Genomic DNA, 14,312 nt, shown 5'->3' with positions numbered 1-14,312 from the left:
TTAATAGTTTTCCTGTATACTTGTGTTAATGTATTCTGCCTTGAGGCGACTGTTTTAATGTACTCCCACCCTGGAGGCGACTGTTCAGTTCCTTGTAAACCGGTGCGATATGTATTCTTTACAGGAACATCGGTATATAAAAATTAAAAATAAATAAAATAAATAAATATCGTGATCTGGAGGTTTCTAAATCTTTCCGGAAGACGGATCGCCTGTTTGTCCTTCACGATGGAGTTAAACATGGCGAGTCGGCTTCATGGGCTACAATAGGTAGTCCGGCCGCATATGTGGATGCTGAAAAGCTACAATGAGGTAGTCAGGCCGCATATGTGGATGCTGAAAAGCCGTTACCTAGTCAGGTTAGGACTCATTCCACTAGGGCTCAGGCAGTGTCATGGGCGGAAGTTAGATTGTTGTCTCCTGTTGACAGGAGCTGCGATGTGGTTCTCCTTACACACCATTTTCAGATATTATCATCTGGATGTGCAGGCCTGGGGGGATTTATTTATTTATTTATTTTGAATTTTTCTATACCGGTGTTCATGTAGCAAATACATATCTCGTCGGTTTACATTAAAACAAGTTATATACGTTGCATAAGAGCATTACATGGAACAGGGGAAAAAGTAACTGGGGTGTTGGTGATGGGAGACGCACGGAAGCAGACACGTCAGGCAGAGATCTTGGGAAGGCACCCTGAACTAAAACGGGCGCACTTCTTTTATTATCCTGGGTTACATCTCATCAGAGTAAACATCATACCATTGGTTACAACACTGAGGATATACAGCTGCAAGGCTTATTATGCTATGCGCGTGATTAACTCATGTTATTATCTTTGTCAAAGTAAGCAAGCATTCTGTGTTTAGGGCAAAGGTTGTTTGTGAAGCTGAGATAAGAAAGTACAGAGAGCTGAGGAATGCTAAAGCAGACAAGCTCAGCATGGTATGCCAGCCCCGAGCAAAAGCCTTTTATTCCCCACATCTCATCCTTTCTTTTATATTTTACAGGAAATCTTTACGTTGTGTTTTAGGTATAAGTATGTTAGCCAGGTTGGGCAAGCATTGAATACAGCAGCAGCAACATATTAGAATGAAGATACAAAGTAATACAATGGGAATTATCTTTCTGAGATCTGCCATGTCGGGGAGCCAGGACCATAGCCAGTCCCAAGGGGACTGGGGTTCGTTATCGGATAGAGGGCGATCGGCTATTAGAGTCTCCATCTGCTCAATGGTGTGTGTGAGGTTAGCTTTATAATCAGATATGTATACACAGCAATGTAAACCAATCAATGCACATACGCCTCCCTTTGAGGCTAAGATCATGTCCAAAGCATAGCGATTCTGCAATACTACTTCTCTCATTTGTGAGACCTCTTCTGTGAGGAGTTTTATGGATTTAATCGTTCGGTTGAATAGGGCTGTGGTCCAGTTGGCAAGGGTGCGTAAATCTCGGTAGTTTAGTGCTGCCCCTAATGGGGGAAGCAGGCCCCTGTAGACCATCGTGCCTGTGCCTCGCTCAATTGGGTTTTGAACTGACTCTCTCCTGTTTCTGATTCTACCCTTGGGCAATTTGGTAGTAGTATAAAAGGATGGCATTATGTAGCCTAGAGTACATCTACCTGTCCATCTTGCAGGGAGTCTCTCATATATGCCCTGCGTCCACACAACATCCAGATGTTTCCCAACAAATTGGTGGATGTGTTTTGCTTGTTTTGGGTTTGTTTTACCATTTCTGCTATTGAGTTACACAGATCGAATCCTCCTGTGGCTGTGGAGGTGGGGCAACCCTGTCCAACTGGGCACCCTGTGAGCTGATAATTACACATATATTTTGTGAAATTGTGCATGTGTTCAGTAATGGTCTCATTAAGGAAGGGGTTTTTTCTAGACATGTTGTGTTGCAGGATGAATGTTTGATTGCAATATGGGTATTTCCCTACCCTGGGCCCTGTGCTACTGTCATTATTATATTCCCAACAAAAGGTAGCGTTCTCTTGTATTCTACTACCCAAATGCATCACCGTGTAATTAACCGGTGAGTTTATAAAGACCCCATTGTCCCACGGGTCTGTAGTCCATCCTGATAGGTTAAAGGGAACTGCATGCATCAATAGTCCTCCTCTGGTATGGGTTGGCATGTGCATACAAATCCAGCAATCTGTTTGGTTCAATAGTTGTGATAAGTTCTGTGCATCTGTAATGTACATATTGGTTTGCCATAGCCTTGTTCAGAGATCGTCATGGCGGGAGGGAGAATGCAAGATAAGAAGATGCACATCACAATTGTCAATGAATTGGCATTCAAGCAAGAAAATGCGGCAAGCAAAAAGTTCTCTGGAGTTTTTTCAAGTCCCTGCTGTTCCAGGAGCTGTGTGGATTGGCTGGATAATGCCTTAATTTGTCCCCCAAGTCATCTGATGGTGCTGGCGAGGAGCCCGATCCCGGTCCTTCTGAGGGTTGTGAAGACTCAGGGAGAAGTTTGGAATTGGATTTTTCAGGCCTTGGTGCCACGCCATCTCTCCACGGCTTAACACAAATACTCAGAACCCAGACTGGACCTGAGGGAGCAAGCACAGCAGCATATCCTCATCCCCATGTTAACAAGGGGACGGGGCCATGCCAAACAGGGTTAGGTAACATTCTATACAAAACTGATGGTTGTGGATTGCTAATCCTGTTCCCAAAATGATTGTCCACAGCTGTGGCCTGATTGGAATGTGATATATTTACATGATTTAAGGTAAACAGTACTTTGTTCAGCCATTCCTGTTTGGAGGGGAGTCCAGGGGCATTTCCTGCTTTTTGTTTGTGTTTATCAAGAGCTGTCTTAAGAGTGAGGTTGGCTCGCTCCACAATAGCCTGTCCAGTGGAGTTGTAAGGGATGCCAAATATGTGTTTGATGTTCCATTGTTGGCAAAAGTCAGCAAAGGAATGGCTGCTATAAGCAGGGCTATTATCAGTTTTTAAAACAGAAGGCATCCCCATGACCGAAAAGGTACTTATACAGTGATAACATGCTTGGTAGCTTCCCCTTTTTGGGGGGTGGCCCATAGAAAATGCGAAAAGGTGTCAATGGTTACATGTAAAAATTTCCAGGGGGCGAAAGGAGGATATTGAGTAACATCCATTTGCCAGATTTCGTTAGCACGTAAGCCATGTGGGTTCACGCCCATAGAAGGGGCAAATGCAACTTGGGAACACTGGGGGCATTGCTGCACAATGGCTCGGGCTTGGTCTAGTGGAATATTAAATTGTTTAGCGATGGACTTAGCATTCTGATGAAACATGGAGTGGCTATTCCAGGGAGTGACGCTGAGCACTGCCTTTTTAGTGGCTGCATCGGCGATAGCATTGCCTTCTGATATCCACCCAGGGAAAGGCTGGTGGCTTCTGATGTGGGCAATGTAAAACTGGTGTGTGCGACCTTGGAGGGCTGATTGTAGTGTCAGAAAGAGGGATAATAGGTTATCATCTAAAGAAGGGGTTACATAGGCTCCGGGAAGAATGGAGTAAGTTCCATAAATGTCGTAGTCAAGCTTTCAGTAAGGTGTATCAATTTTTCATTCATCGAGGTCTAATTGTGATATGTGTTCCTTATGGTTTCTGCTACCTAATATAGTAAAATAGCATAAATTCAAATTAATCATTTAAAGGAAAAGTCATTTGCAGTAGGCTGAACCACAAACACTACATTAATCATATGTTACACAAGACTGACACACATTCATCCATCCTACAAATATTCATTCATCGTCTTCTTGACATCAAGACAGACAACGGATAACACATAATTTGAGCTCAAAATTCGTATCAAAAAAGTATCAAAAATAAAATTAGATCAAAAATCAAAAGGTGTTTGAAAAATGTTTGAAAAATAAAAGTTCAGAATTCTGTGTAAAAATTAGAAAAAGAAAATAAAACTGAAGTTTCCTTAAGACAGGAGGGCCGTAGACCTGAAAGGTAAAAACTAGTATACAACAGAATTATTAAAATAACAAATATTGTACAACTGGTAGAATAGCATAGTGCCTCCTAGTGGATGCACTATCATCACTTTATAGATTTCAACCCAGAACAATAAATTCAGTCAATAATACTCTGAGCTTAAATTCAATGTGTAATACTAATACTAAATAATCAGAATAATTAGAACTTAAATATGCTCCATTTAAACAAAAGTAGCTCTTTTCTCCTTTTTTTTTTTCTTTTCCATTCGCCGCACAGCACTGACAGAAGTACTCCTCTGTAAGCAGTGCTCTGCCTTTTACCAGACGCTACGGCAACCCTTACTTCCCCTTTTTTCCTTCTAAGATACAGTTTAACTCTTTGGTTAAAATGTCCTTTCAGATTCAGATTTCAGTAGCTCAGGTTCTAAATTTTAACACTAGTAAATGTCCTTGTCAGTAACCTCAGTTCAGTATTAAAGAAATTTGAAAGTATTAATGTAATAAAAGTTCAGCATTGAAGGTTGAGGGTAAAAGAGGCTTGGATTGGGGGGGAGAACTGTCCCGTTCCCCCCCCCCCCCTTGACTCCTCTTTTACCACAGTAAAATCTGCAGATAATTCAGGAAGGAAAATTATAAAGTATGTGATGTAAGAAAGAGAGATCGCATGCGCTTGGTGATCATCTTAATAGGAATGTATCAGAGATATAACAGATATAGAAATTAGGGAGAGAAACTTAAAAGCGGTACCGTATAACATTAACTTACTTAAACTAAAAATCCTTATACTAAAAATGTACCAGCAAATCCTTGCCAGTCTTTTGGAAACAAGCTTACCTTGTCCTGAAACAATTATTGCAGTAAAAATGCAAATTCTGTGCACTGGCAATGCAAGCGATAGCTATAAAAATAAGGCTCAGAGTAACGAGGTCATCCTAAATGTCGTCCTATTTAACTTTGTCAAAGGGGACCATTTCACATTGAGTTTACACAGTGTCCTGTCCCAGTTTCACTACAGTTACAACGTAAGGCCCTATATACACTGGATCTTTCTCTGATGTGTGGGGGAACACTTCCTGTGGGGAAATGCGCTCTAAGTTTGCAGGCTTCCTGTAACGGAATATCAATGCCCATGATAAACATTCCTTCCAGGTTTGCTTTGTCTGCTCCATCACTTGGTTTAGTCTGGTTTGCAACAGGCCATTGTATTGTCTCATTAGATCATGTCTCTCACGTCGGCACTGTTTTTGTTTGTAATGCCACTGCGATATCAGGAGTGCGGCTACCTGGCCCAAGGTCATATATGCTAATTTCTTTGAAGACCCGGAGGCATGGTTACTGCTTATGGCACTCCGGGCGGTATTCAATTCAATTGCGGTTGGGGATCCCTCTAGAGGGCAGACTCTCATTTGCGGGCTGAAGGCAAGTGACCATCCATGAATTGAATCAACCCAAATGGTGACATAAAAAAATGAATGGTCTAATTTGGCAACTTTGGCTGCTGGAGGACCGGCGGCAGCAGAAGCTACAGTGACTACGTCAACTTCCTCACTACTCTCCGTGTCTTTCTCACTACTCTCAATCAAAATAGGCATGGATTGGAGGCAAGGGTTGCGTGACAGGTCAGGAGGTTCAGGAGTCAGTGACAATTCAGGAAGTTCAGGAGGCAGTGACAGCTCAGGATACAGGGAGTTTGTGGGTGGTGAAGGGATTTGAGGGTAAGCCGGAGGGAGGTTAGTTTCTTTGATTTCAGTTTCTTTGGTTTTCTGGGGTTCTTCCTCTGAGGTGGACTCGGAGGATGCCACGGGAGCCTTGGTTGGGGACGGTGCCTTGTGATTGTGTGTCCCCAGATTCTCTATCGTTTCCGTGCATTTTTGCCAAAGCATTAGATGTTTTATTGAGGCACGCGGGGGTGCGTGCAAGGCATTCCCTAAGTTGATCCAGTCCTGGATATTCAAAGTATCCGCCTCTGGATACCACGGGCACTGGCGTTCTATTTCTTTCAACATATTTTCTATATCTCCTAGTCAGACGTGAATTGCCTCTCCTTTTGTAATAAAGAAATGATTTCTTACTATTTTCTGCAACTCTTTTGCATGAACCTTCTGCTGAGCTGACAGTCCCCCCCCCCCCCACTCACGAATGTGGGAGCGAAGTTCGTTGTGGTGCACCTGGGCTCATCTGGCCGAATGAGTAGGGGGATTCACGTCTGGAGGGGTCACCAGATGTTGGTGATGGGAGACGCATGGAAGCAAACACGTCAGGCAGAGATCTTGGGAAGGCACCCTGAACTAAAACGGGCGCACTTTTTATTGTCCTGGTTACATCTCATCAGAGTAAACATCATACCATTGATTACAACACTGCAGGATATACAGCTGCAAGGCTTATTATGCTATGCGCGTGATTAACTCATGTTATTATCTTTGTCAAAGCAAGCAAGCATTCTGTGTTTAGGGCAAGGGTTGTTTGTGAAGCCGAGAAGCTGAGATAAGAAAGTACAGAGAGCTGAGGAATGCTAAAGCAGACAAGCTCAGCGTGGTATGCCAGCCCTGAGCAAAATCCTTTTATTCCCCACACTGGGGTCCATGAAGATAAATAACTGGGGTAAAGATAAACTAATATAACATTCAGGTGTAACGCCAACCTTTGCACAGGCGGTTTAGTTAGGACTGCGGGCAGCCTCCCACCCTATTTGGGAGTATCTTGGGTACATCCCACTGGTTCTGAATTCATCTGTCTGGGCTCTAGGAAATGAGAAATTACTACTTACTTGATAATTTCGTTTTCCTTAGACCAGACAAATGAATTCAGCTTACCACCCTTGGCTGCCAAATTGTATCATGGTTCTCCTGCGTGGCTGCGTGTTCTAGGGGTTACTGGTAAGTGTTAGTCTAGTCCCTAGACTAGTGTTAATGCTTTCTTTGAGCTCAGTGTTTCCTATTGGCTGAGTACTGAATTGGTTATCTGTTATTAACCAAGATTTTGCTAGTTTGTCAACAGTTGACTTTTGAAGAGAATACTGGCAGACTGATGTCACTGTAGGAGTATATATATACTGTGATGTCAGTTTTGCTCCATCTCCATCTGCTGGTAGAGGAGCATAATCCACTGCTTCTGAAGTCATCTATCTGATCTAAGGAAATTATGAGGTAAGTAGTAATTTCTCATTAGCGTATCCTGTCTGCCTAGTTATTCCACTCTATATTGCCAAGGATATGTAACTGGGTGGTCGCACAAAATGTTGAGAGGATCTGGCACCTGTGTAGGCCATGCCAGTTTCTCTGTTGTAGGGTTCAGCAATGTGCATCAAGTAGATGGTATAATGGATCTGGGCCTAGAGGCAGATACTCCGGAACAAGGAAAACCATCCATCTGAGTCTCCCATTTGTGAACCCTGTTCCCTCTATCCTTATAATGGATGCTGATAGTCAATCTGTACCCAAATAAGATTCACACCAAGCTGTTTTCCCAAAACAAATTACACTTTTTTTTTTTTTTTTTTTATTTCTGGGGAGACCAGCCTAAAACAATATTTACATGACAGTAGAGGATAATATAAGTTACCAAAATAATCAGAGTTCACAGGCTTTTGCAGCCAAGAGACGGTTCTAAGAATATTGTTTGAACAGTTGCCAATTGACACAGTTGTCAAGGTGCACTAAAACTCTCAAAGAATTATTTCAGGATTTCTCAATATTCTACATTACTTCTCCTTCTTCCAATAGAAACATTTCTGCATTATTTCACCAAAATCCCAACTGGACAACATCTCGTCCTCAAACCATAGGGTACCTCGACTCCTCTTACCCCCTTAGCATGAGTTTCTAATGGAATCAGGTACTCACATCATGGCATCAGGGTATCCCTCTGTTTAGGTCCTGTTCTCTCCCTACCCAGGAGCTGCAGTTAGCATTGATACTCTGCACTGTAAATAAGCCTTTTTTATCTGTCCTTTGAAATAGTAAAAGGTTGTTGCATTAAGAAGATTGGCGTTTCTTCCCTTTGTGAAATCATATTGTCTAGTGCCCTGTAATCTACTTGAGTTTGCTGCACAGTTTTTCTTTGGTATCTTTTCAAAATGTTTGCCTTCTAATGAGTCCGTAGTTGCCTGCTTCCTCTTTGTTCTTTGTAGCAGGACTATATCCCCTCTCCTCCATTCCCTCAGCCCCACCCTGCTCTTCATGAATGTGGTCAGCATATTCTTGAGCTCTTTTAGAATAGTGGGGTGTAGGCTATTGGTTTTAATGGTTTATCCACTCTCATTTATGTGATTATTTCACATGAGAAGAGATGGGGGTGGGGAGAAGAAGGAAGAGGAGCACCATGGGGAGAGATGTGAGAAGAAATGTGGGGAAAGAGGAATAGGGAATATGGGTGATAACCGGTAACATATAATTTCATTCTATTTGAATCATGTCCTATAATGTCCATTGAATACATGTCTCTAGTTAGCTTACATGTGATTCATTCTTGTACTTTCAGGTTAAATTTACTTTTATCAGTGAGAATTTAAAAATAGTTGCCAGTGGCGAGTGTAACTAGTCATTTGGTGCTGATTTGTAACGCCAGCTTTTCCTTACTTACTTTCTCTGATCTCTTTGTGAATATTTTTGAGAGATTTGCATACATTTGATTCAAGGTCCAGGTTTATTTACATAAATTGGCTATCCTGAAAGCTAGACTTACTTGCAGCACTCAAAGACCAAAGTTAGTCCTCTCTTCCTGGCTCCTAAAACTTACCAGCAGACACTTAGGGTTTTCTAATATTTTCCCAAAGCTAGACACATCCCCAGACCTCTTTCCATCATACTAGGCCAGTGATTGTGCCTATATTTAAGTCTGCTTCTGCCATGATGGCTTCCAGGTCTGTGATTTTGTTAACAATATATTTAGCATTTGCATGTATAACTTTCCACAATGATACTTCACAACCCACTTTCTTAATTTTCTTTTGTTCTTTTTTTTTTTTATTTTTTTCATTCAGTTCTTTAGCAGCTTGTTTGATATCTTTGAATGTCTTTGAAATTCTATGAAATTCAAAGATAATAAAAAGACAAAATATCAAGCAACACGAGAGCAAGTAAAAAATACCAATTTAAAAACTGTTTTGTAAATAAAAATGTATAGTGGGCAGAAGTGAGCAAATAAAAGATATGAAAGAAATCAAATGACAGAGGGAGAGGAAAGCAGAGTAGTGAGAGCAAAGGAGGCACTCAGCTTGAGTTGACGGTTTCACACTGAATATCTAGGATAAGTTATCCAGATAACATATCTGCTCAATGTCTTGCTGAAATAGTCCCCTTTATTTTTTACAGTCACCTAAGGATGGGAAGAGAGTCCTTAGCCAATTTTCAAGTCTAGCTTAAACCAGCATTTAAATTATGCAAACAGGAATGCACAAACTGTTTCCCCCAAATCCTAAAATATTGACTTCAACAAAGGTAAGCCCTGCCAGGATAAAAGAGCCAAATATAAACAGCAATAAAATACAGGCGGTAACAATCAAGAGCAGAGATTGCTGCTACAGAACTCTATTTCTCTAGTCGTTATGCCATCTGTTACTCTGAGAAGCACCATAGCTGGGCTCTGTTTTATTGAATTTGTATTATGACAGAGCCAAATGTACTCTGGGGAAATATCCAAAGTTAAGTAATTGTTAATTAATGATCAATGATTATTATGTTGTGGGCAGGATTAGAAAGAAGCCAAAGAAGCTATAATTGGCCCAATGCATGAGGATTCTCCAGTTCAGTTCTTAAAATTTTGAACGATTGTGGATAAGCTGCAATTTAAATGGTAGTGGGCAAGCAGTAACTTCAGTTGGACTATACTAAAGGCTTAGCCAATCAGCTTGCTCCATTTCTTAGTATATCACACTTTCTTGGCAAGCTGACTGGAGCATCCATGCATTGTGATGTCGTTACTGTATTTACCAGTATTCTCACTATAAGGAGAAACCACCATGAACATTAATAAAAGATTTGCATATGTGGTCGGAGAACCAGGTTAATTTTGCTTATTTTGGTGTCCTCCAAAAATATCATCTTAAGATCTGGTGTTTGAATATTAAGCATAAGACCATAACTTCTTCAGCCTTCCCTACAGTTTTCAAATAATTGGGAAATCCGAGTGCCTAATGCAAGATTTCTAAGCCTGATCTTTCTTCTCTCTGTAGAACCAGAAACTTAAGATTACAGCTCCTAAGCGCAGAGCTGTGTGTTTGATGATGATTGTAGCATTCCTCATGCTGAACTTCAGCCCACTGAGGTGAGTAACCATAATATATTTTTCTTTGGAGAAACAATTGTTTTGTGTAATAGGAGCATAGGTTTTCCATTCCTACAGGTTGAATTGGCCAATACATATTGGTGATGTCATCCAGTGGCACCGAACAGAGTCCTCTCTCCTAGCTAGCAGAGCTTTGAGGTCTACTGAGCATGTGCGGGATTTGCCTCATGAGCCACCTTAGACATATAGTTATTTATTTAACAAATTTATAGCCCACTATTTCACAGAGCTTAGTGGGTAGCAATATTACATGCATAAAAGTGAATTTTAAAAAGCCCGACATGCATCAAAACCAGGCGATATGTGAATATGTCAGGTTGGTGTGCGCCGAGCAGATTTTTAAAAGCCGCCAGAGTACGCCCGTTGCGCGCACAACTGAAAAGGTCATGGCATAGGCCGGGGTACGGACGTTCCTGGATTTCATCTTCAAATTATCACGCAAATACTTCCACAGGCACTCGCCGGGGTCCCGGAGGACGAGTAAGTAATAAAGATAAATAGATTGGCAGGGTTTTAAGGGTCAGGGGGGATAACAGGGGAGAAGGAGGGGGTTTGGAAGTTCTGTCCCCTGTCTGGGCAAACTGCGTCAATGCGCATATCATTAAAATTCCGCCACCTACGCGGTGTGTGCGCGTTCAAGCTGTTTTATAACACGCGTGCATATGTGTGCCCATGCGCCTGTTTAAAAGTTACTGTCATAATGTTAATAAAGATAAAACATATGTTAAAATAATTTTTATGCGTTGTGTTCTAAACTTTAACATTATCTTAACAACAAATTTTAACAATTAACACACAAAATGTGCTCACCCATGTGGCTGGTCCAAAGCATTGCAATAACATGGACCAAATTCCCTAAAAATGACTAAGTGGGAAAAGCTATAGAAAAATGATGTGTGTTAAACAATTTTCTGAAATGTAGCAGATCATATTCTGCTTCTAGTGGCTTTGGGTGTTTGTTCCACAGTGAGAAGCCAGCAATGGCAAAAATATGGGACATGATTTGGTTAATGAGATCTGCTTATAAGTGGGAATTAATAATAATCTATTGACTGCAGAACGCAATGTACATGTGGGGCAATAAAGATCAGGCCTTGGAAGAAACACCAGGAGTAACCAGTATAGAGGTAACCAATGAAGTTTGGCCAAGATAGGAGAGAGATGATCATTCAAAGGAGAATCTGAAAGCAGATGGACAGCTGAGTTCTGAATAAGTTGCAAAGCATGAACTGTGTTAAACCCAAGAAGAAAGAGTTACAATAAGCCAATGAATTCTTGAGTTACAAGTTATAGATCTGAGCATTTTAAGAATGGCCTGATTAAGTTCAACAAAGTTTGTGAAAGGATCCCCTGACCCAAGGAGTAAATGTGAGGATTTAAAGAAAATCTTGAATCAACCAGTATTCTTAAGTCTCTAGCTTCAGAATTGATTGGAATGATTACATCACTAAATGTCCAACTTTCTGGTGCATTGGCTGTCTTGGAGCAGGAGAACAACAAGATCTTGGTCTTGTTAAGATTCAGAACTAAATTATTTTCAGCTAGCCATGCACTTATTTTAGAAAAGTAGAGAGAGAGTTTGCGAAAGCTGAAGTAAAAGAAGTGATAGGAAAGAAAATAATTTTTTTGTCCCAGCACAGCACAGACATGTACTCACTTTCCTCATAATTGTTCTCTTAAAAATCCTTAAATCCTCTTAAATATGACCATTTTTCCTCAGTTTCTACTTTATTTAGTTACCTCAGTGGCTTCCACAACAGCGCTACCAAAAAATAGGTCTTAGCTCCTCAACATGCCAAGCCAGAAGAAAACATGTAGAGTGAAGGGATTCGAGCACTGCTAATGTCCCTTACTGTGTTATCAGTGCCTCAGGCTAGAGCATGATCAAAATAATTGCTACATCTGTGGACAGATGTCACCGCACTCCCAACATTCCAGGGCAGTTAGGATTGAGGAGCTGTGTAAATCTCTCCGGACTCATAGCAGATCCTCGTTTTGCACTGTAGCTTTAGCCAAGTTGAGCAGGGGCTCCTCAAAAAGTCCTCCATCAGCTTAGGCCCAAGCCATGGGGTTGGGTACTGTTAGCTGCCTTGCATCGAAGTAGGGGCATCAGTTATTGGGACTATCAGAGCCTGCGTCGAAGAAGCATGGGATCGGTGCTGTAGAAGTGACCAATCTCTGCGCCATACATCAGGACTCCAGATACACATCCCACCAAGACATTTGATGCACCAGTGTGGCTCATGCTCCATTGATACACCTTATGGCTTCCACGCCCTAGCCGGATGGTGCAGCCCATCCTTTGATGCATGACTTCACAATGCAATCAATGCCAGTGCATTTGATGCTTGCATCGATGCAACATCCTTGCTGTGCACCAGATTCCTCAATACAAATCCTTAAAGATCTGTTGAATCAATTGGTTACATTCCTCCAGAGCTTCCAAGCACACTACTCCATGGAAGCTATTGATGCAACAAGTCCAACAATCAGCTCTTCAGGCTACTCTACTAACACAACTATGTGCAGTCCATCATAGATCTGCAGTAGAAAGTCAGTTACCCCTGCTCCCTGTAATAACAAGAGCCTTCTTTCTGTCCTGGTTACTGGTGGAGGATCTTTGTTTGCAAACATAGGAACTTGTATGTTCTATAGTTCAACTTACCTCTAATAAACTTTCCATTCAGATGCAGAAACCTATCTTAGCCTCCAAAGAGGATGTACCACTGCCCACGCCAGGTCAAAAGACACATTAATCACTTGTCTAGACTGATGTGTCTTGAGAAGTTTCTTTACTAGTTTGATTAAGGACACGAAAGGAAATATCCAGAATCTCCTCTCCACTATTGCTGTGGCAATTCCTCAGATGAAGTCCTAATCTCGCCTACAGGGGCGAATACATCACCAGAACCCTTCCTTCGGGATTCTTCATCATCCCACTTGCTTGCAGTGGAGTCCAGTTGGGTCAGAGGTTGTGGACCAGGCAACCGGAAGAATTTCCTGTTCATCCTTTTGGGGAGTGTAGGAGTAGCCTAGTGATTAGGGCAGCAGGCTGAGAATCAGGAAACCAGGGTTCAAATCCCACTGCCAATCCTTGTGACTCTGGACAAATCACTTCACCCTCCATTGCCTGAGTTACAAACTTAGAATGTGAGCCCTCTTGGGACAGGTGAAATACCAATTGTACCTGAATGTAACTCACCTTGAGCTACAATGAAAAGGCATGCACTATAGAAATGAAACATAGAAACATAGAAATGACGGCAGAAAAAGACCAATCAGCCCATCCAGTCTGCCCAGCAAGCTCCCACACTTATTTTCCCATACTTATATGTTTCACCGATCACCAAGTTCAGGGCCCTTGTTGGTAACTGTTTGATTCAAATTTCCTGCCACCCCCTGCCATTGATGCAGAGAGTAATGTTGGAGTTGCATCAAAGGTGAGCATAAGGCTTAATGGTTATGGGTAGTAACCACCGTGTCAAGCAAGTTACTCCGATGCTTGGTTACCCAGGCTGCACAGATCCATGCCTTGTTGGATGTTGTCTGAATGTAAATCCTTTTTTCCACATTTCCCCCTTTTCCCCCTGCCGTAGAAGCAGAGAGCAACGCTGTATGTGCATTCAAAGTGATGTATCAGGCTTAATTGGTTTAGGGTAGTAACTGCCACAATAAGCAGCTACCCCCATGCTTATTTGTTTACCCAGACTGTGTAGTTGTTGTTTGAATGTAAATCCTCTTTTCCACATTTCCCCCTTGCTGTTGAAGCAGAGAGCAACTTTGGAGTTGCATTAACCGTGTGAAGGCTTATTGAGTAAGGGTTAACCGTGTGAAGGCTCATTGGATTCCTGGATAAGTGGGCCCATGCCATTAGGATCAGAAAATAAATTCTATGGGTATTACCCCCCCAGACCACACCACACTCCCAGTATTTTGAGTTTGTGGAAAAGAAGAGATTGAGGCTTAGTGTTCAGACCCATAAAGACAGAGACCCCTGCACAGGACTCCTTGGTCATCTTCTGCTCAGGGTGCAGGAGCAACAGCAGCCAAGAAAGCAAACAGAAAGCTAGGG

The 14,312-nt window shown here is 41.9% G+C and overlaps 1 protein-coding gene across 1 annotated transcript in view; it reads left to right on the top strand.

The window, feature by feature from the left end:
• ATF6 (activating transcription factor 6) overlaps positions 1-14,312 on the top strand; it is a 326,336-nt gene that overhangs the window by 73,372 nt on the left and 238,652 nt on the right. The window contains exon 9 of the mRNA XM_029617629.1: positions 10,128-10,219. Coding sequence (XP_029473489.1) covers positions 10,128-10,219 — 92 coding nt within the window. The remainder of the gene's footprint in view (positions 1-10,127; positions 10,220-14,312) is intronic.

This window comes from Rhinatrema bivittatum, chromosome 10 (assembly GCF_901001135.1).
Source record: "Rhinatrema bivittatum chromosome 10, aRhiBiv1.1, whole genome shotgun sequence".
Taxonomy (NCBI): Eukaryota; Metazoa; Chordata; class Amphibia; order Gymnophiona; family Rhinatrematidae; genus Rhinatrema; species Rhinatrema bivittatum.
Note: the sequence above shows the minus strand (reverse complement) of the source record. Positions and strands in the feature narration are given on the sequence as shown.